The sequence below is a fragment of the Balaenoptera acutorostrata genome, chromosome 10 (assembly GCF_949987535.1).
Source record: "Balaenoptera acutorostrata chromosome 10, mBalAcu1.1, whole genome shotgun sequence".
NCBI lineage: Eukaryota > Metazoa > Chordata > Mammalia > Artiodactyla > Balaenopteridae > Balaenoptera > Balaenoptera acutorostrata.
This window is the reverse complement of record NC_080073.1, coordinates 3,344,030-3,366,505: the sequence shown is the minus strand read 5'-3', so window position 1 is coordinate 3,366,505 and position 22,476 is coordinate 3,344,030. Positions and strand designations below refer to the sequence as shown.

Here is a 22,476-nt window from a genome sequence, read left to right as displayed (position 1 = left end):
CCGTATCTACGTAGTTCTCTCCCTACCCTTCCAGCTGTCCGTGTGCCTTATGACACACCTGTGTTCAGTCACATCCCCACTTACTTAGAAGTTAAAATTCTACCAACCTCAGTCTCCTTTCATCTTATTTCCCAGAGGTGGGGAAAGAATCTTCTGAGCTGGGTCATGGTAGGATCCGCAAATGTGAATTCTCTCCTCTTCTTTCTGGCGTCTGGCTGCACATGTGTGCACACAGACATCACAGCTTTTACTTTTGGGACTCACATTATTTTTGTGGTTTTTTCTAACTTTCCCCGTATGATTTACAGACACAGCTGTTCCCCTTCACACAGCTCTAGGTTGTAGGTTCATCATGTTCCTCCTGTTTTGACAGCACATCTAGTGTGAGACCCATGATCAGAGCACATCTTTTTTTTTTTTTTTTTTTTATAAATTTATTTATTTATTTATTTTTGGCTGTGTTGGGTCTTTATTGCTGCGCGCGGGCTTTCTCTAGTTGAGGCGAGCGGGGGCTACTCTTCGTTGCGGTGCACAAGCTTCTCATTGCAGTGGCTTCTCTTGTTGCGGAGCACGGGCTCTAGGCGCACAGGCTTCAGTAGTTGTGGCACAAGGGCTCAGTAGTTGTGGCTCGTGGGCTCTAGAGCGCAGGCTCAGTAGTTGTGGCACACGGGCTTAGTTGCTCCGCGGCATGTGGGATCTTCCCAGACCAGGGCTCGAACCCATGTCTCCTGCGTGGGCAGGCGGATTCTCAACCGCTGCGCCACCAGGGAAGCACCCCAGAGCACATCTTGATGGGAACTTGAGACCCGGGCTCATGGAGGAAGTGAGGCTCAGAGCTCACAAATCATCAACTAATTGCAACAGTTTCTCAGTAAATAGAAGGAGTCCTTAAAGTTGAGTTTAGTTTAAACATAGCCCTAGGATGTCTGAGCTTTCTTCATCTTCCTTCCTGTGATCTCTACACAGGGAGTTCCCGAGTGCCCGCAAGAAGGTGCACCGTCCAGAGAAAGAGGCTGCTGTGGACAAAGGTGGGGGTGAAGGGGACGACGAGGAAGAGAGTGAGGAGGACTGGGAAGAGGTAGAAGGTAAAGTGTCTTCCTCTGTTCTCAGAACTGTTTGATCCTGTTTTTCTGTTTCATTCTGTTTGGAGTCATGTCACTGCAATCCTGTCCTTTTCTTTTGAAACTAATAAAGACAAAGATAAAGTTGCAGTAGGGGACTTGCTTTTGATGTAAGGAAAAATTCATGACCAGGTTAGCAAAGAACGTTGTGTGTTCTCTTCCTCTGGCGGTGCTCCATGGAGGGGATCATGAGATAGAGAAGCCGCATCATCTCATAAAGAGAGCCCGGGCTTTGCAGGTGCTCATACCTGGCTCAGAGGCCAGCTTTGCCACTTGTGCAGCTGGGTGAGTGAGTAACTCTAGCTGTCCGAGCTGAGTTTTTCCACTGGTGACAGTTGGTAAACATCGAACACTTACTGTGAGCTGGGCACAGTCTAGGCTCCAGGGTTGTTGTGGGAAAGTGTGATGGGCCTGGTGCATCACATACTCACAATACATAGCCCCTAATGTCACCATCCCTAGCGTGATTTTTCTTTCCCAGCTTTTTTTTTGAAAATGTTCAAACCTACAAAAAAAATTGAACATGTAGTCCATACACTGTTCACCTAGACTCACTAACTTCACCGTTGTGCCGTTTGAATGTACCAGCATCTTTCCTTCTGTAAATCTGCATTGTGGAACCACGTGATAGTAAGTTGAAGACATCCTGACTCTTCACTTGTAAATGCTTCAGCATGCATCTCCTAAGAGTAAGACATTCTCCTGCATGATGAAACACCATTATCACACCTAAATTAAGCCCCTAATTGTTACAAAACTATCCTTTTTAACTGTTTTTTCCTTTCTTTTTTTTTTTTTTTTTGCTTTTCATAGCACTGGGGTTTTTTTGTTTTGTTTTGTTTTGTTTTGTTTTGGCGGAGTCCTGGCCTCTTGTTTTGTAGAATGTCTCATATTCTGGTTTGTGTTGGTGGTAAACTTGTTTGAATGCCCCCTGGATTTCTTATAAACTGAAAGGTGAGTCCAAAGACTTAGTTATATTTAGATTAAACATTTTTTGGCAGGAACACTTCAGAGCTTTGTACTTCACAGTGCATCCATTAAGAGGCATCTAATGTCAGGTTGTTCCGCTACTGATGCTAAGTTTGACCATGTCTGTGGTACTGCCTGATTGTGCCAATGTAAAGGTACATTTTCCTTTTGTAATTTACCATCTCTAGTGGGACTCTGATTCTGTGTGAATATCCTGTTCCCCAGTCACTTTCTATTTAATGGTTTTAGCAAGCGTCAATGATCTTGACTGAATCAAAGATTATTATATTGAGCATTGCAAAGTGGCAATATTTTGATTCTGTCATCTCATGTATATTTATTAGCTGACTTTGATCTGTAAAGAAGAGCTCTGCCTTTTAAGAATTGTATTTATTTATTTTGGGTATCACTATGGACTTAAAAATTCAAATATGTTATCAGTTATCATCATTACACTTTTTGATCTTTGGATTGTCCCACATTTGGCGAGCAGGAGCCCCTTTAAGCTAGCTACCCTACAGAGCCCTTTTGACATGGCTTCATTAGTTTCTGAGAATGTTTTTGTTCTTTGGCACAATAAGATGTTCCAGGATCTCTCTGTACTCTCCTTGCTGCAGACCTGGAATTGGCCTTTTTTCTCTCTAAGAAGCCCTGGTTCATTTTAGTAGGAACTGGTACATAGAAACCAAGGTCTTGGCACTGGGTGTTGTCATTGCCAGGGGGGTGTCATTGCTTCTAGGCCCAGAGCTGCTTTGAAAGGAACCTTGCTAATGAAGTTCACAGTCAGCAAATTTAATTTATTTCAGCTGGTGTTCATAAACAGTGTAGCGGAGAAAGAGATGAAGATGCATGCCTTGCCATGTATTCAGTAGAAGTTTACAGTTGAATCGGGAAGTCGTGCCTCTCTACAAAGCAAATTTTTGTGAGCGTTACCATAGTGATACAGAGAACAGGAAATTGTTCCCTAAGTCTCTACTAAAACACACACACATGAGCATTAGCTCCATGGTACCAGGGGTCTGTATCTAATTCACCTCACTATCTCTGTGCCTAAGGTTCTTCCTCTGAGGGCTGTTTCTCTGGGTTCTTGTGCAGGTTAATGAGACAATTAGATTGTAAGAGCACGGGGCCTGGCATTTCCTAGGAACTCAAAGCACGGTCTCTACAGTTTCCTACCTCACACCCATTCCTCACTTGCTCCATCCCAGCAGAACCTCGATTTTGTTTGGTACAGTACCTATTATAACGATAACTATCATTATTGATTTTAAAAATGACTGTTTATAGAAGTTAGTGAGCCCATGCCGGGTGACGTGGGGGAAAGCTCAGCCTTGTCTACATCTGCTCTGCCCATGAAGCCCGTGGAGATAGAAATTGAAACACCGGAGCAGTTGAAGGCAAGAGAAAGAAGGTACGATTAAGCACTTGCTTCTAGATTTCTGTCACGTATCATCACCGGCAGCTGCTCCTCAATGAAAAACACATAGGAGACCCGGGCTGAGTGTCAGAGTTGTTGGGAGCGTTAGGTGAGAGAGCCCTGGGCTCACCTTTAGGACCTGAAGGAGACGCCTTTGTGTCCGGGCTAGGGCAGGAGGTGCGCCAAGGGCTCTGCAGGCTGCCCGTTATCTTACTCCATCTCTAGCGCAGTGTGCGAAGGAGGAGCCGGAGACTCAGAGAGGGTTAGTAACATTTCAGCTGGGAGTGGATGCGCCACGATCTGCATCCCTCCGGCTGGCTCGGCCTTGCTGCTCGTCTCCCCACGTCACTGCAGGGCCTGCGGCGGTGCCCACCGTGGTTGGGGTCCCCACTTCTCTCCAGGGTCCCCAGGCCCTCTGCATCCCCTGGCGGCCCGGCCATATGGAGTGCGTCTCCCGGTGGTTAATTGGTTCCGGAGTCCCCCATGTGATGGGCACGTTATTAGGCGGGAAGGAGGGAGACAATAGCAGTCAAGAAGCCTCAGGTTTTCTTCAAGATGCTTGGGACACAGACATGAGAGAGATTGTACAGCAGAATAGCATCACACAAATGAGCATGTGCTAACTTGACGTAAAGGCAGTGCGTGCCGAGGAGCCGGTCAGTCCCGGGGGTGGGACGGTCAGAGGGGACGTCCTGGAGGACGGGCCCTGGAGCGTGCTTGGGAGGCAGGACGGGTGCAGGCCAAGGGGAGGGAATGTCCTGGGCCAGGGCTCGCGGGTGAGGAGAAGCAGGAACAGCCAGCCCGCAGGTCTGCTGAGTAGCACAGCCTGAGTCATCGCAGCTGAGAGGCGTTGACGGGAGAGTGGGGTCGGGCTCCCCCCTTCATTCTCGGATTTTTCAATGTGCATTGCAGTGAAAAGATAAAAACGGAGCTTGAGACACATCTTCGGAGGATGGTGAAACGTTTCAATAAGGAAGTCCGTGAGGACACACACAAGGTACGGCAGGGAAGGAGGAGGGTGGTACGCGGGGGAACTGGGCTTTCCGTCAGCCCTGCCTCTGGGCTTCCACTCACTGTGTGACCTGCTGAGTTTCAGACTCTCTCCTGAAGTGGGGGTGATAACAGTGTCTGCCTGGGAGGATGGGCGTGAGGAGTAAGCAGACAGCACGTGTAAAGCACGTAGCTCAGCGCCGGGCGGGCAGCAGGGGCTAATACCAGGCACTCTCCCATCCCTTCTCTCAGCTGTTTAATGACATTGGTTCTGATCTCAGCTAAAGTTGCTGTGGCTTCTGGCTTCAGCTGGTACTTACTGAACACACACCGTGGCCCTAGCAAGGTGCTTGGCATTGTGGGGAGAGAGACTTGTATAAAGCTTGTTTCCTACCATTCAGGAGTTTCTGATCTCACACACGGAACAGGAAGGACATCAAAACAGGGAGACTCGAGACATAGAACAAGGAAAGAGATCAGTGTGGGCCTCAGTAGCCGAGGAAGGCCTCATTTAGGAGAGAGGATGGGGCGGGTCAGGAGGAAGGATGGCACAGGGAGACGCCGAAAGGCCGAGTGGTGGCCGGCCTGGTGGGACAGCCAGGGGGCCTGCATCTAGGAGGCCGCATGCGCTGGAGGCCCACGGAGAGTGAGGCAAGGGCAGACTTTGGTTTTCCTCTGACAGGCAGCAGGCAGCTAGTGAGAGTGTAGTGATGGGGAGGGTGGAAGGGGCACCGCCTGCAGCAGCTGCAGAAGCTGAGAGGTGCAAAGAGCACAGAGCCAGGGCGGAGAGATGAGGGGATGAAAGACAGAGTCTTGGGAAATGGCAGTGTTAGTATTTTTACTTTCTTGTATGTAGAAATGACAACAAATATTTCCTGTCCGCAAAACGTCTTTGAATTTGGCAGCAAAAATCCCACTGGTTTTCAGCCTTCCCTTTTCCCTCTCCCCAGGTTCACCTTCTGTGTCTGCTGGCAAATGGCTTCTATCGAAATAGCATCTGCAGCCAGCCAGATCTGCGTGCTATCGGCCTCTCCATCGTCCCAACTCGCTTTACCAAAGTGCCACCTCAAGACGTGGACGTCAGCTACCTGTCAAACCTGGCGAAATGGTAGGGCCCTCCGGCCTGTCCTGCAGAGCGTAGTGTAGGATTTGTGTCTCAGAGGCTGGGTGCAGGTCAGTTCTACAGACCCTCCTTGAGGGGCTGGGAAGGCTCCCCAGGGGGAGGGCCTGAGTTGGGTCTTCAGGAGTTGGCCAGACAGGCTGGGAAGAGGAGCACCGGCAAGCGGGGCTCCCAAGACACCCCGCTCTGTGTTTTGGCTGTAGAAGAACAGAGTTCCTCTTTGCCCTGACCTCTGATGCAAAGGAATGCCTGATTTCCCTCCAGGTTCATTGGAACATTTACAGTTAATGCAGACCTTTCAACCAATGAGCAGGATGGCCTGCAGACGACGCTGGAGAGAAGGTTTGCTATTTACTCTGCGAGAGACAATGAAGAGTTGGTCCATGTGAGTGACTTCTGGCAGCACTGTTTTCATTAGGCCTGTTAGCTGAGGAATATGGCAGTCATGTGCCACATACCATTCCAGCTGTTTTACGTATATTTCCTTGCTCAGTTCTCATAAAATCAAAACAGGTACTGAAGCTCAGAGAGGCTAAATCACTTTCTTACGGTCATTCGGTTGGTAAGCATTGGAGACAGGATTGGGCCCATGTGTGAGTTGAAAGCTGCCCTCTCTCCTGTCTCTTACTTGGTGTCCTGGTGTATTAAAGCACTCAATTTTTGGTCAGCTGCCCTAGAATTGTTGACAGTGTTCAAAAATCGTGTTTAAAAGTCCCAAGGAAATGTGTTTTCAAATTGGCTGCTGAAATCCTTAAGAAAGTGTTTCCTTACCTTCCAAGTTGGGGGATGATGCTGGCAGGCGGCCGTGCAGTGAGGAGGGTTCTGTCCAAAAGAAGTCGTGGCGAAGAGGTTGTGTGTAGACAGGCTTTGTCACGTGCTTAAAATGCCCTTAGGTAAGGCTCTGTCTCAATAAAACAAAAATGGGTAGAAATGTGGTTTTATCCCTGGAAGATTTCTATTGATGCATATACTTGTGTCTGAGCTTCAGTTTCTGTTTAGGGAAAGAGACCAAATGACTGGCATCTTACTTCTCTTCCAATTTGACTTGAAAAAGTCTGAGTATCTGGACAGTAATTGTGCTGTGATATCACCACCCAGAGAAAAACACTCATATTTCAGTGTCATCCTCCCAGACTTTGTTCCCACGTATATCTGTGCACGTACATATTTGTTTTGTTTGTGTAGTTTTATTAAGCAAAGTAAATAGTTTTTTTTAAAGAAGTAAACAATTCAGTGACACTCGGTGCATTTTCAGTGTTGTGCATCCACCACATCTATCTATTTCTAAAACACTCTTACTATCCCAGAAGGAGACCCCGTACCTATTACACAGTCACTCCCATTCTTTCTCCTTTTCCCACCTCCCCAAGTATCTGGCAGCCACCAATTTGCATTCTGTCTCTATGGATTTACATATTTTGGATACTCCATATAAAAGAAATCACAATACAGTCAGCATTCCTTATCTGCAGGCTCCACATTCACGGATTCAACCAACTGCCAATCAGACTTATATCTGCAGTTGGTTGAATCCGCAGATGCAGAACCCGAGGATAGAGGGAGCGCCAACTGTACTCTGCCATTTTGTATAAGGGACTTCAGCATCTGCGGATTTTGGTATCCGGGGGGGGTTCTGGAACCAATCCCCACAGATAACCGAGGGACAACTATATATGACCTTTTGTGTCTGGCTTCTTTCACTTAGCATGCTTTCAAGGTTCATTCACGTTTGTAACATGTATCAGAACTTCATTCCTTTTTATGGTGAATAATATTCCATTGTATGGATAGACCACATTTCACTTATCCATTCATCAATTGATGGGCGTTTAGGTTGTTTTCCATCTTTTGGCTGTTATGAAGAGTACTGCTATAAACATTGTGTGTACATATATTTATTTGGGTACTTGTTTTCAGTTCTTTTTGGTATATACCTAGAAGTAGAGTTGCTGGGTCATATGGTAATTGTATGCCAAACTGTTTTACATAGCAGCTGCACCATCTTACCTTCTCACCAGCAAAGTACAAGGATCCCAGTTTCTCCAAATCATCACGAACACTTGTTATTTTCCATTTTTTGAATTGTAGTCATCCTCACAGGTGTGAAGTGGTACTCATTGTGGCTTTGGTCTGCATTTTCCCAAAGATTAATGATGGGTTAATGTCTTTTCACGTGCACATCGGCCATTTGTTTATCTTCGGAGAAATGTCTCTTCAGGTCCTTTGCCCATTTAAAATTGGGTTCTTTGTCTTTTTGTTATTGAGTTGTAAGAATTCTTTATATATTTCAGTTACTACACACCTATCAGATATATGCTTTGCAAATATTTTCTCCCATTCTGTAGGTTGTCTTTTTACTTTCTTCATGAAGTACTTTGATGCACAGAAGTTTTAATTCTGACAAAGTCCAATTTTCTATTTTTCCTTTTTTTTTTAATTAATTAATTTATTTTTGGCTGCATTGGGTCTTCGTTGCTGCGCGCGGGCTTTCTCTAGTTGCGGCGAGCGGGGGCTACTCTTCGTTGTGGTGCGCGGGTTTCTTAATGTGGTGGCTTCTCTTGTTGCGGAGCACGGGCTCTAGGCGCGCGGGCTTCAGTAGTTGTGGCACACATACTTAGTTGCTCCACGGCATGTGGGATCTTCCCAGACCTGGGCTCGAACCCGTGTCCCCTGCACTGGCAGGCACATTCTTAACCACTGTGCCACCAGGGAAGTCCTCTTTTGTTTCTTGTACTTTTGGTGTCATATCAAGAATTCATTGCCAAATCCCAGATCATGAAGATTTCCTCCTATATTTCCTTCTAAGAGTTTTACAGTTTTAGCTCTTACATTTAGGTCTTTCATCCATTTTGAGTTAATGTTTTTTATATGATGTAAGGTAGGTGTTCAACTTCATTCTTTTTGCACGTGGATATCCACTGGTCCCAGCACCATTTGTTGAAGAGACTAGTCTTTCAACTTCATTGTATTTGTTGTATTATTTTCACTATCTGTTAGAAGTTTTTCAATAGGGATGAATGGTCTTGGCACACTTATCAGAAATCAATTGGCCATAGACACTTGGGTTAATTTCTGGGCTGTCTGTTCTATTCCATTGGTCTACATGTCTGTCCTTATGCCAGTGCCACACTGTTTCGATTACTGTGAATCTGTAGTAAGTTTTGAAATCAAAAGTATGAGTACAACCTCATAATGCTATTTTGGCTATTTGGGGCCCTATGCAATTTCATGTGAATTTGATGGTCTGCTTTTCCATTTCTGCAAAAAAGGCCATTGGAGTATTGATAGGGATTGCATTGATTCTGTACATTGATTAGGGAAGCATTGCTATCTAGTCAATAGTAAGTCTGTAAACATGGCTCTTTCCTTTTATTTGCTTTTTAAATTTCTTTTAGTTATATTTTGTAGTTTTCAGTGTACCTGTCTTTCATCTTCTGGTTAAACTTTTTTCTAGGTATGTTATTCTTTTTGATGCTATTGTAAATGGTATTGTTTTCTTAATTTCCTTCTCAGATTGTTCAGTGAAGGTGTACAAAAAAATGGCTGTTTGTGTTGATCTTATACCTTGCAGCTTTGCTGAATTCATGTAGCAGTTTCTTGTGTATTCTTTGGGATTTTCTATATATAAGATCTTGACCTCTGTGAATAGAGGTAGTTTTACTTCTTCTTTTCCAGTTTGGATGCCTTTTGTTTTTTGTTCTTGTCCAATTGCTCTGGCTAGAACTTCCAGCACAGTGTAGAATAGCAGTGGCAAAAGCAGGCATCTTGTCTGGTTCTTGATATTGGGAGGGAAAGCTTTTCACTCTTTCATGACTGAGTATCTTGGTAGTTGTGGATTTTCATATACATTCTTTATCATGTTGAAGAAGTTCCGTATTTCTAGTTTTCTGAATGTGTTTTAATCATGAAAGTGCTTTGGATTCTGTCAGATGCTTTTTCTGTGTCAAATGAGATGATCTTGTGATTTTTCTCCTCTTCATTCTACTAACATAGTGCATTGCATTCATGGATTTTCTGTTGATTGATTGATTGAAGTATAGTTGATTTACAATATTGTGTTAGTTTCAGATTACAGTATAGTGATTTAGTGTTTTTTGCAGATTATATTCCATTATATCTTATTACAAGGTAATGGGTATAATTCCCTGTGCTATACAGCAAATCCTTGTTGCTTATCTATTTTATGTATAGTAGTTTGTATCTGTTAATACCATACCCTAATTTGTCCCTCTCCTCTTCTCACTCCCCCTTGGTAACCACAAGTTTGTTTTCTATATCTGTGACTCTGTTTCTGCTTTGCATATACTGTCATTTGTATGGTCTCCTCTTTGATTTCATCATCAACCCATTTGCTTTTTAGTAGCATGTTGTTTAGTCTCCATGTGTTTGTTCTTTTCCTGTTTTCCTTTCTATGGTTGATTTCTAGTTTCTTACCATTGTGGTGAGAAAAGATGCTTGAAAATATTTCTGTCCTCTTAAACTTGTTGAGGCTTGTTTTGTGACCTAGTATGTGTCTATCCATGAGAATGTTCCATGCTGGCTTGAAAAGAATGTGTATTTGGTGTTTTTCTTATTTAGTGTTCTGTAGATATCTATTAAGTACAGTTGGTCCATTGTGTCATTTAGGACCTCTGTTGCCTTACTGATTTTCTGTCTGGATGATTTGTTCATTGATGTAGGTGGGATGTTATAGTCCTCTATTATTATTGTATTCCTGTGAATTTCTCCTTTTATGTCTGTTAATATTTGCTTTATATATTTAGGTGCTCCTGTGTTGGAAGCATTTTGTTAACAAGTGTAATACGCTGTTGTATTTATGCCTTTATTGTTATATAATATCCTTCTTTGTCTTTCTTTATGGTCTTTGTTTTGAGTCTACTTTGTCTTTTGTTGTCTTTGTTTTGAAGTCTACTTTGTCTTTTGTTAAGTATTGCTATGCCCGCTTTCTTGTTGTTTCCGTTTGCATGAAATATCTTTTTCCATACTTTCACTTTCAGTCTGTGTGCGTCTTTCGCCATGAAGCGAGTCTCTTGTGGCAGCATATTGTAGGTTCTACGTAAAATTCACTGCTTAGCTGCTGCACGTTGTTGAGGTGCCACGTGCAGCATGCGCTGACACTGTCTTCCGAGCGTGCCCCGTGGCCCCTGTGTGTGCACTGATGGGAGTCTTCACAGTCCCACCTGGATCACATCCCAGGCACCCCGTCTGCCTCTGCGCAGCTAGACCCAGTCTCTGCACTGATCTCATGCCAGGCCGTGGTGTGGAGTGAGTGGGGCCAGGGCATTCGCCCCTTAGAATTGGGAAGTGCGGGGAGGCGGCCGCCACCAGCGCAGGTCTCTCTGTCCTGGTTGTTAGCAAGCCAGCCCGCGTGCTCCTCTTGAGTAGAGTCTAGGCTTCTCCAGCCGTCCTGTCTGTCTCAGTGGGCTTCCCAGCAGGAAGGGGACTCCCCAGGGCAAGCGGACACCTTCTCTTCCTGACAGATCCTTCCCAGGAGTGCCGGTCCCAACCTGGTACCTTTCTTTTTTCCATCCTACGTGATTACATGGAGATCTTTCTTACAGCTTTGGTTATGGGAGATCTTCTGTGAGTTTCCAGTTAGTTTTCGGTGGGAGTTGTTGCTCATGTAGATGTGTTTTTGGTGTGTTTGTGGGGGGAGGTGAGCTCCACGTCCTCATACTCTGCTTTCTTGATCCCCCTCTGTTGGGAGGGCTTGATTTTTGACTCAATCTTTCGTTACAGGTCTCTTCAGAGTCTCTATTTTCTCTTGAGTTAGTTTTGGTAATTTGTATGTTTCTAGGATCTGTCCTTTTTTCTTGGGTCACCTTGTATTTAGTGTAGGGATCATACCGTTTTGTAACTTAAATTTTTTTCTTCAGTGACGTCCTTGTGAAAGGTGGTGACCATGCGTCTTTGTGAAGCACAGGGTCGCTTCCAGAGCGCTGTCGTGTACCTGACCTTATCCAGTCTTCCCTGTGGTCTTGTGAGGAGGACGAGGTGGGGATGTTCGGATGGAGGTTCTAGGTTTAAACCACCATTCAGCTGCCTGCTGGTGCTCGGTTTCCCTGCCTTTTACATCTGTGCCCCTGCGCCACCCGCACACTGAGAAACTGAGGAGCCAACCAACACTCGTACAGTATTCACTGTGCCAGTTAATAGTGTGTTGTCAACCACACTGTAGGGATGAGTTGTGTTTTCCAGGTTTTCCCACTGATGCCCTTTTCCTGTCCCAGGACACAGTCCAGGCATTAGTGATCTTGTCGCCCCAGCGCCCCCTCCCCTCCAGGCCGTGACTGTGTCTCAGTCCTCCTGGACCATCCTGAGGTGTGCTGCTTAGGAATTTATTGTAGAGTTCCTCAATTTGGGTTTCTTTGATGTTTTCTCATCCCCCCTGTTTTTAACTCCAGAAGAAACAAGGCAAAAGTAGTTATTTTTTTCAATATACTTGGCTTTTCACAGAAAACCTGCCTTCCTGTTTCTGACTTTTGCTCTTGCTTTCCGAGGAGGGAAAATGACTGTAGTGATTCATGAGGACGCCAGGACCCTGAGGTCTGTGTGGGAAGATCTTGCTCACGTGCTGTCCCACTGTTGTTGTTTTGGAGGTTAATTCCCATGAGGAGGCTCCCATCCTTCCAAGTTTACAGAATTTTTAGAGCTGCAGCCTCTGGTTGAAAGATTCGCTCTGGGGAGGTTGAGTGCAGGGGAGGGATTCTCGGGCCTGATGATGATGATGTCTTTTCTCTCAAAGTGGTATTTTACTTTACTGTTTTATCACAAACACAACACATGTTGAAAACAGAACAATCAGAAGATAGGTAAGCCGGAAAAAAACCAAACACCTATAAACACCCATAACCCCATATATGGATGCTTTTCCAAATATACGTACATGTTTATGTCTGGACACGATTTTTTCTTACGAAAATTAACATAACTCATTAAAAAACAAACAATTTCTTTTCCTTTAATATATGGTTACCTTTCCCCATTTTTCTACAAAGATAAATCTCTACAGCATCATTTTAATAGTGTTGAGGGTTCCAGGCTCCTACTGTTAGACAATTTGGTTGTTTCCCTTTTATAAACAGGCACCACAACAAACAGCATGGAATTATGCAAATCCTTAATTCTTTCCTGAGGATAAGCATGTTATTCTTTTTCATTATAGATATTTTTACTGATTCTCCGGGCCCTGCATCTCCCTACCCGACTCGTACTGTCTCTACAGCCAATTCCTCTGAAGTTATCAGCAGCGAAGGTGAGGTTCCCGGGGCTTCCAGAGAAAAGAGTAGTTGGTCAGGGAGGAGTGAGAAATTATGAGACTTAAAGCAAACAGATCTGCTCATTAGACGATTTTTAAAAATCAGTCTTCGTGGAGCAGGGTTCCTCGGAGCCTGCCTGGCACAGGCCCTGTGCTGGGAAGACTGGGCGCCTGGGTGGGTATCTAGCAGCCAGGCTTTGCGTGCATAGCGGGGCCTGCGAGAGCCTGGGCTCCTTCGTGCTCTGGTTTCTGTTCTGTAAATGGTGGAATAAAAAGGTACTGGTCCTCCTCAGCGGTGTGGAGAGAGGAGAGGACGGTGAGGACTCAGAACTCTGCCGTCATCCGAGGAGCCTGACCCCTGTGCTCCTTGGGGTGCTGGCATTGTCCGAAATTGGGTCCAGAAGTCAAGTTTAATAATTTCTGAATTCTTAATGCTGTGACTTTGTTTGCAAAATGCCTTATGTGCAAGGTGAGTACTATTGCTGAGGAAACTGAGACTCAGAGGTTACATAATTTATCCGAATCACATAAAAAATGAGAAAGCAGAAGTGGAGTTTGAACCCGGATTTGTCTGTTTCCACATCCCGTGCTCTTTTCCCTGTGCTACCCTTTGTGTTGAAAAGAATTAGAGTGTGGCCTTATTTAAGGTGCTGCAGAATTTAGTGACTGCTTTCTTACAACCCTGGAGGGTAGCCAGTCTGTCACTGTCTGAGCCGGGAACGTCTTGTGTACGCTGGTGTTCCAGTGTGACTTAGCCCCGTTAGATGCCAGAGTCTTTATTGTATCATTAGCGAAAAAAGAAAAAGAAAAAATTTCCTATTCTGTTTAAGGGAAAGAAACCTTCCAAGGAGAGATCCACAGAGGGTCCTGGAGGCTCCTCAGAAACTTCCAGCCAAGTTCCTGGAAAACCAAGCAAACCAGAGACCAGCAGAGGAAGCAGACGAGAGGACACGTCTTCTGAGGGCACTGGCAGTGCACGTGCCAAAGGGAAGGGGAGCAAGGCGGCTGCCATCAGGAAGAAGCGGCGAGAGCCCTCCTCCAGCAGGGAAGAAGAGGGCAAGGCCGGGGGGCAGACGGAAGGGGCCCAGAGGCGTTCACGGGGCCGGGAGCGGCGGGCAGCCGCCAGGGTGTCTTACAAAGAAGAGAGCGGGAGTGACGAGGCTGGCAGCGGCTCTGACTTTGAGCTCTCCAGCTCGGACAGCCATCACCCATCCGACGAGGATTCTGAGCCAGGCCTTTCAAGGCAGAGGAGGGCCACCGCCCCTCAGAGGATGAAGGTGGGGTCCAAGAGGGAGTCCAGGTCCCAGCGTGGAAGCCGCCCTCAGCCTCCTGGCTTTCCAGAAGCGTCTGTAAGCGCTTCCGGCAGTAAGCGTCAGAGAGGCAAGCGTAAGATGCCCGTGGATGGTGAGGAGGCAGACGGCCGGAGAGCAGCTGGTGTGGACCAGTGGCTGGAGGTGTTCTCCGAGCGGGAGGAGAAGTGGCTGTGCGTGGACTGTGTGCATGGAGTCGTGGGCCAGCCCCTGACCTGCTACCAGCACGCCACCAAGCCTGTGACCTACATCGTGGGCATCGACGGCGACGGCTGGGTGCGCGACGTCACACAGAGGTACGACCCTGCCTGGATGACGGCGACACGAAAGTGCCGGGTTGATGCCGCGTGGTGGGCCGAGGCCCTGCGACCCTACCGGAGCCCGCTGGTGGCGAGGGAGCAGAGGGAGGACCAGGAGGTGAGGCCTTGCGCGCGCGCACCTGCTGGATGCCCAGCCCCGTGTCGTGTTTGTAGAGTGTTACCTCAGTTAATTATCACAGCAGCAGTACAAAGCTGGGGTTATCGTAGCCTTCATTTTACCAGCTGAACATTTAGAATCTGAGAGATGAGCCGACCTGGTATTTGAACCCAGGTGGCTCTGGCTTCAAAGCCTGTGTACTTTCGGTTATTGCCCAGTTATAAATTTGGAGCTTTAAGTCAGGTAGGTATTTGTAGCAGTAATACAGCTGTTCTCCCTTCTCAGCGTGCGCACACGCAGAGGTGTGCCCACCAGCATCCCTGCCCCGACCCAGAACACTCAGCCCCCAGGAGGAGGGCTGAGGAGATGGCTCGGCTGTGAGGGGCGCCCTGGGGGCGGCTTCTGGAGCAGCGCGTCCCTGAGTCGTGGGACAGCTGTGGGCCCGGAAGAGGGCCCGGGGCTTGTGCAGGGCCGCCCACAGGGTGGGCAGACTTGCTGGAGAATTATTGCCAGTTCCCCAGGGCAGGGAGTCGTCCCTGTGCACTGCATCGCTCAGGGTGTGGCTCAGAGGTGACAGGGTCGTGGCAGTCGTGCAGAGCCTGTTGCGACTGACCTAGTTCAAGGGCTTGTCATGCAAGCTGGCCAAGCGGGGTCCCTCCTGCTCCCCACTTGCCGCTCCTCCCTTGTCTGTCGGGGTTTGAAGAGATGCTGCGGGCAAGTGCAGGAGACCTGGTGAGTGGGATGCAGGTGAGAGCAGTGGGGTTGCCAGTGAGGAGCTAGGCGCCTTGAGGCAGCAGGGAGAACAGGTGTTGATCGTAGTGGACAGAGAAGGTGTGAGTGCTCGTTCTGGTTTCCATGGGAGCCGAGCCGCTGAACCCGTGTCACAGAATTGTGGTGTCACTTGAGGTGAGGCCTCCTGAGGAAGGCTCTGCTCGGGCCGGCCGAGGTGTCAGAGGGCAGGGATGACTTTTTTGTTGCTGCGAGCTGCAGGATTACTGGCCCCTGCGGAGCTTCCGAGGCACCTAAACCCGTGGGACAGAACGCCAGGTCACAGCGTGGTGCAGCGGCCCTGGGGCCCCGAAAGCCCCACGGCACCGTCAGTTACCTGGGCAAGTTCGGGGGTCGCCGCCAACCTCCCTCCCTCTCCGAGCACCACACCCAACGTCGTCTCTCGGCCTCTGCAGTTTCAGGCGAGGCACCTGGACCAGCCTCTGCCCACCGTCATAGGCACGTACAAGAACCACCCTCTGTATGCCCTCAAGAGGCACCTCCTCAAGTACGAGGCCATCTACCCTGAGACGGCTGCCATCCTCGGGTACTGCCGCGGAGAGGCTGTCTACTCCAGGTGAGGAGACGCCCGGCGGCCCGGGATTAGCAGCCTTCGCCGGGCTGGGGTTGGAGCTTCACAGTGTGCGCATGCCGTTGTGGGCGAGGGGCACGGCGGAGAGGCTGCGGCCTGGAAATGAAAACCATGGGGATTAAAAGATCAGCAGGGGGAGAAAAGTTATGGGGGGAAAGATAAGTAGGACAGATACGGTTTATATGGGGCAATAAGAAAACACACCCCAAAAACAGAAGTCAAAGAACATGCAAAAGGAAGGAATAAAGGATTTGATAATGAAACTTAAAATGAGCGGATATTTTTATGGGGACAGAGTTTCAGTTTGGGAAGAGGAGAAAGTTCTGGAGATGATGGTGGTGGCGGTTACATAACAGTGTGAATGTACTTGATGCCACTGAGCTGTAGACTCGGAAGATGGTTTAGAGGGTAAATTTTATCTTATGTGTGTTTTTTTCCACAGTGAAAAGAAATTGCCAAAGAAGGGGGGGGAGGGGGAACAGCATAGAAAATAAACATAAAATATATACAAAGTTAAAACTGAGAAAAAATGTAATAAGAAACTTAAGGTGAGTCAGAATTAACAGTGGAAGTAGAAATTTAAGAAATGTTAATAGAAAGAAAATAAGTGATTTTTAGAAACTCTGACACACAAGACCACAAAATAGAGGATGTTCTTAATAAACGGGAAAAGAAAGACAGAAAAGGAAACTTAGGGAAACTCACAGGAGTAGGTGGCTCAACTCCTCTGCCTGAGAGCTACTTCCTGCAGCTCAGCCCCGAGGCGAGGCATCCCCGACCCTCCGGTTAGGGTCACTGTGGGAGCTTTCTGCCCCCTGGCTGGTCAGGGGCCCAGCTGCCGACAGCATCCAGGGCCTGGCGACCTCAATGGAGGATACAGCACAGGTGTCCTGCGTGCAGGGGACATCTGGTGGGAAGGGGGTCCCTGCCTGGAGAAAGTTTTAGAGGCAGACGTTTTTTGTTTTTAATGTAGTAAAATATACAGAACAGAATTTACCATTTAACCGTTTTAAGTGTCCAGTAGTACTAAGTACATTCACATTGTTGTGCAGCCATCACCACCATCTCCAGAACTTTTCTGTCTTCCCAAACTGTCCCCATCAACACTACCCCCCCTCCCCACCCCCGCCCCCGCCCCCCAGGCCCTGGTAACCACCCTCTACTTTCTGTCTGTGAATCTGACTCCTCCAGTCACCTCATAGAAGTGGATCCTACAGCATTTGTCCTTTTGTGACTGGCATCCATTGATGGACACTTGTGTTGCTTCCCCTTTTGGTTGTGTTTAGTGCTGCTATGAACATGGGTGCACAGACATCTCTTGAGACCCTGCTTTCAGTCCTTTTGGATGTATACGCCCAGAAGTAGGATTTCTGCATCACATGGTGATTCTGTTTAACTTTGTGAAGAACCTCCGCACTGTTTTCTGCAGTGGCTGCATCATTTTACATCCCCCGGCAGAGCATGAAGTTCCCAGTGTCTGTACATTCTCTCCAGTTCTTGTTTTCTGTTTCTTGAGTAGTGTCCTAATAGATGTAAAGTGGTTAGAAGCTGAGATTTATTCTGAACGGGCTGTCTGTGCCCACTTCCCTCTGCTATCCTTGTGAATGTCCAGGCGATGCCCACCTGCTTGCCCCTTCTCCGCTCCTACTGGAAGACCACAACCGTGACAGTCACTCCTTCAGGCAGAGATGGGCCCCTGCGGTGGGCACGCGTGTGGAGCCCTGGGCTCTGGTCCCCCCAGCAGCTTGTGAGGCGGGGAGGCAGTGCTCACTGTCCCTGATGGATCGGGGGTCATCCCGCTAGGAAGGGGCACAGAGGAGGTGTGACCCTGTCCGGTGTGCTGTGCTGGACGTCAGCCTCAGCCCGGGGGCAGGCGAAGGGCCGGATGTCCACACCAGAGGGAGCTTAGTGCCCTTGCTCCTTGGAGCCCCACTGAAGGGTGGGCCTTGCTGAAGGCTCAGCAGGAAGCAGCTGGAATGGGAGGCGGGGTGTGGCTCTAAGCTCTGGAAGGAGAGCGAAGCCAGAGCCAGGTGGAACCGACTGTTCTGTGTACGTTTATCCTAACCTGTGTACTTTGTCAGCTTACTGTAGTCTCCGTGTCGTCGTCTTCTGGCTTCCCCACCCCTTCTCTGGACACTCGTCCCTCCCTCCCCCTCTCTGGTATTCAGGAGTGGGCCAGACCCTGGGTGAGGGCTTGCACCTGCTCTGCTGGGCCCTTCCGGCGAGAGGAGGGGGAAGGCACCACGGGAAGCCATTTAGTTTGGGATTTGTGAGTGGATGCATCCCCCCGCGAGACAGCAGGTGCCTGTTAACTGTGGGCCTGACGCGGGCCCCTGGTCCCCCGGGAGACGCTCCAGGGCCGAGCTCCCCCTTCTCCTGGGGGGCCAGAGGAGGCAGCCGGGCCCTGCGGGCTACCGGGCGCGGGGTGCTTCAGTGGGTGTGAACCCTGTCTTGTCTCCCGTTGGCTCCTTAGGGACTGCGTGCACACCCTGCACTCCAGGGACACGTGGCTGAAACAGGCCCGAGTGGTGAGGCTTGGAGAAGTGCCCTACAAGGTAACGGCCGCGGGACTGCGGGCTGCCGCGCACGTGTGGGGACAGACTGTTCTGGCTTGAGAGGATCAGAGGAGAAGAGCATCTTTACTTGAGGACTTTGTAAGATGGGCCTTCCCGAGCACACAGGAAGTCTAGGCCAGCAAGCAGCCCTCCAAGCCTCAGTGTTGTGGGTCAGAACCATGTCACCCGTTTGTTCTGAGAGGCCGGAGCCCTGCCTGGCGTGGACGGGCCCACCCGCCCTCACTGTCCCTTCGTTTTGCATGTATGTGATCTTCGCTGAGTCTCACAGGAGTTAGCATCAGGATGCCTGTTGTTGTACAGATGAGAAAACAGGAGCTCAGAAAGGGAAACTTGTCCAAGGCCTGAGCTAGTGAGATGGCAGTGTGCAGCCCCAATGCCTCGTTCCCTCTCCGGCCGGTCAGCTGCCCACAGACGCGTGAATTCAGCGCAGACCGCACAGGCTGTCACGGGACACAGGGCCCGCTTCAGCCGGCGGAGGACAGCGGCCAGTCGTGAGACACAGTCGCTTTTGTCAGATCCCTGGGAGGAGCCCTTCGCGTTGTGAGGCCCAGGGAGCTGGGCCGGGGCGCAGGGGCCTCTGGCTGGTGGGACGGGGCTGAGGCACAGGGAGCCAGCCGGTCACTGCCGAAAGCAGGCCCCGTCACTCACCGGCCACAGGAGCGTCTCTGAGTCCCAATTTCCCCTTCAGTGATGGACACCAAACACAGCATAGCTGTTCAAGACACAGGCTCTGGTCTCTACAAGCTGTGTGACTGTAGGTGGATTGTTTATACCTCCTAGGCTGCTATAAGATGGAGGCGATAATAGACTCTACCTCCTGGGTTTGTTGAAAAGATTAAGTAATCAATACACAGAAGCACTGAGAACAGTGCCCGGTGTACAGTGAACGCTCAGGAAGTGGTCGCCTTTGTTATAAACTGTGGCTGTCCCCTCCGGTGCAGGTTGTAAAAGGCTATTCCAACCGGGCCCGGAGAGCCCGCCTGGCTGAGCCGCAGCTGCAGGACTACAACGACCTGGGCCTGTTTGGCAAGTGGCAGACCGAGCAGTACCAGCCGCCGGTGGCCGTGGATGGGAAGGTAAGGGCCACGCTCAGTGGGGTCGGTACCAGGCCACCTCCCTCTGCGGCCAGCCGGACCCGGTGTGCCACCCTCCGCAGGTCCCCCGGAACGAATTTGGGAACGTGTACCTCTTCCTGCCCGGCATGATGCCTGTCGGCTGCGTCCAGCTGAACCTGCCCAACTTGCACCGCGTGGCCCGAAAGCTGAACATTGACTGTGCCCAGGCTGTTACGGGCTTCGATTTCCACAAAGGCTACTCCCATCCCGTGTGCGTGAGGGGCCTCCCGTGGAGGCCAGAAGGGGTGGGGGGAGGTTATGGAGAAGGGGCGGGAGGTTGGTGTGTGGCTGGCGGGGGTTGAGGCCCAGTGGCTCTTATTTTCAAGGTTTTACTCTGGATTTGCAAAATCAGCCTTAACCCTCGATGTCCTATACTTTTACTCTGGCTTCCAACCAGAGGCTGCAAAACCAGTGAAAGCTGGGAAACCAGCACCCTAACGATGTGGATTAAAACTGTTCTGGGGGTGGTCAGGGTGACTGAATAGGGTCAGCATCCTTCCTGGTCGGTGACCTCTGTCCTGCCCTGCAGTGGGGGTGGGGGAGGGGGCTGGGGAAGAGGACACAGCCTGGGGTCCACGGGCCTGCCTTCTGCGTGGGTGGTGTCTGCCAGCAGCTGTGGCCGGGACTGTGGACTGCTGACCCTGGAAGTACTTCAGGGCCCCGAGTGCTTAGGAGCAGCCCACTGTCCCCCGCAGAGGGGAGTGGAGAGGCCAGAGCAGGCCCAGACTCGAGAGAGACCATCGTGTTGATCCCCACAGAACCGATGGCTACATAGTCTGTGAGGAATATAAAGATGTGCTCCTGACCGCCTGGGAGAACGAGCAGGCGCTCATTGAGAAGAAGGAGAAGGAGGTGAGCAGGCAGGGCCTGGGAGGGGCCAGGACGGGGAAGCAGAAAGGCGGGCAGCACACACAGCGGAGCCGGTGTTCCCTCCAGCCTCCCTCACGCCACGTGTAAGAGGAGGGGAGAGTCCGGGCTCAGCCCTCTTTCTGGCTCTTTCTTCCGGAGGCACCGAGGAGCCAGCACTGAGCAACGACCTGCCTGCCCCTCAGAACCCTGTCTCTGTCCACTGTCTGCCTGGATCCGGGCTCCAGGGCCCGCTACCCCTGCTGCTGACACCCGCCTCTGTTAAAGGGAGCTGCCCGTGGTCCAGGTCCCGGACCCCCTCCTCCACTAAACACTTTAGAGTTGGTTAACAATTAAGAAGAGGTTTCTGGTTTTGGTGACTTGTGTGTGTAGCACTTTATGAATCACATCTGGTGTGGTTGAGAAACTATCTTAACCTGAAGCGTTATCTGTAATCTTTATGTTCCTGAAACGGCAGTGCACGGTGTTTTCCATTCTGTTTGCTTTTGCAGAAAAGGGAGAAGCGTGCTCTGGGGAACTGGAAGCTGCTGGTCAAAGGGCTGCTCATCCGGGAGCGGCTGAGGCTTCGCTACGGGGATCAGGTCAGAGTGGTCCTTGGAGGACACTCCAGGTTTGGTGGGGGTGGGTAGGGAACCAGGGGCCGATTCTGCTCAAAGATCAAGTCAGCTCTGTTCCGGTGCTACAGACCTGTATCTCCCAGGCCCTGCGTCCTGTCCACATTGAGAAAGGTGTCCTGGAGTCAGGCCTCGGCTGCTCTGCCACCCCCACCCTGTCTGCACGAGAGGGTGCCCGCTATGGGTTGGATCTGGTGCTGAGCCCACTCGGGGGGGACAGGTGTCTGCATCTCCTGGCCTTGTGCTGCCTCTGGGGCTGTGACCACCCCCAGGCCCACAGGTGCTCCTTCAGGTCCCTCTCGCAGCCCCTGCGGGCTCCCATGGGGGCACAGAGGCCCCCTGGACACAGTCACGTGGAGTGGTCAGAGACGCACAGACACGCTCTGGGGGTAGCTGCGACCCCATGCACGGCTGTCCCCGCCCTCCCCAGCCCGTCCTCGCAGCAGTGGGCACCGAGCGCTGGTGCTGTGCATTCGTGCACTTGTTCTGTTCAGAAACGAGGAAGAAAACGCAGTTACCTCCTGGATTGCTCGTAGCTCCCCGAGGGCAGTTTTGTGTCCCCAGCCCTGTGTGCACAGCAAGCGCTCTAGGACCTGCTGGGCTGAGCCCTGTCCTCCGGGTCACGGCGCGGCGCTTTTAGGGCATCGCTGCCTCTTGACGCGGCTTCCTCCACTGTCCCCCCCCAGAACGAGGAAGCCGCTCCCCACGCAGACGCAGGAGGAGGGCTCTCTTCAGACGAGGAGGAGGGGACCAGCTCTCCAGCGGAAGCGGCCAGGATCCTGGCGGCCTCCTGGCCCCAAAACCGAGAGGTAGAGGAGAAGCGGAAGTGCCCCCGGAAGAGCAGGAGGGAGAAGGAGGCAGCTTCCCACCTGTTCCCGTTTGAGAAGCTGTGATGTGAGTGGTCACCTCCTCGGTGGCTCAGCCGTGCCCCAGACCTTGCTCCCGGATAGATCCCTCCTGCGTCCGACACTCGTGCTGTTGCAGACTCGGGCCCCCTCTCTGCAGGCGCCTCGTTGCCCTCAGTCAGGTCCCTGACGCCGCCTGACGCCGTGGGGGGAGAGCAGGTCAGTGCAGGCCGTCTCAGGGTGACACGGCTGGACCTACTTTCCCAGGTAACACTTCGTGGTGGCAGAAGACTAGAACAAAGAGCTAAAGTCAGGAAAGAAAAGGAAAAACGAGAATTAAATGTCAGGAAGAGTGGATCAATGTTAACCTAGATTTTATTCATTACTGGATACATTTATAAAGCCCTATGCACTGTAGATATTTAGGAGAAATAACTTTTGTAACATTTTGAGGAAAAAAATAAAGCATTTCTCTAGAAAGACGTGACTCTACGTTT

At 50.1% G+C, this 22,476-nt stretch overlaps 1 protein-coding gene and 1 long non-coding RNA gene across 2 annotated transcripts in view; one reads left to right on the top strand and one right to left on the bottom strand.

The window, feature by feature from the left end:
- Positions 1–22,476, top strand: part of XPC (XPC complex subunit, DNA damage recognition and repair factor) — a 31,119-nt gene extending 8,643 nt beyond the window's left edge. The window contains exons 3-16 of the mRNA XM_057555191.1: positions 967–1,085; positions 3,378–3,501; positions 4,420–4,504; positions 5,448–5,605; positions 5,882–6,002; positions 12,783–12,872; positions 13,706–14,602; positions 15,787–15,947; positions 18,436–18,517; positions 19,480–19,614; positions 19,695–19,864; positions 20,412–20,505; positions 21,012–21,101; positions 21,821–22,476. Of these exons, the coding sequence (XP_057411174.1) occupies positions 967–1,085; positions 3,378–3,501; positions 4,420–4,504; positions 5,448–5,605; positions 5,882–6,002; positions 12,783–12,872; positions 13,706–14,602; positions 15,787–15,947; positions 18,436–18,517; positions 19,480–19,614; positions 19,695–19,864; positions 20,412–20,505; positions 21,012–21,101; positions 21,821–22,027 (2,533 nt within the window). The 3' untranslated portion in view covers positions 22,028–22,476. The remainder of the gene's footprint in view (positions 1–966; positions 1,086–3,377; positions 3,502–4,419; positions 4,505–5,447; positions 5,606–5,881; positions 6,003–12,782; positions 12,873–13,705; positions 14,603–15,786; positions 15,948–18,435; positions 18,518–19,479; positions 19,615–19,694; positions 19,865–20,411; positions 20,506–21,011; positions 21,102–21,820) is intronic.
- On the bottom strand, positions 15,920–19,486 carry LOC130709084 (uncharacterized). Its single transcript, XR_009009559.1, has 4 exons — positions 17,586–19,486; positions 17,158–17,485; positions 16,668–16,891; positions 15,920–16,058 (listed from the first exon to the last, which is right to left on the bottom strand). It is a non-coding gene; the product is annotated as an uncharacterized LOC130709084 (long non-coding RNA).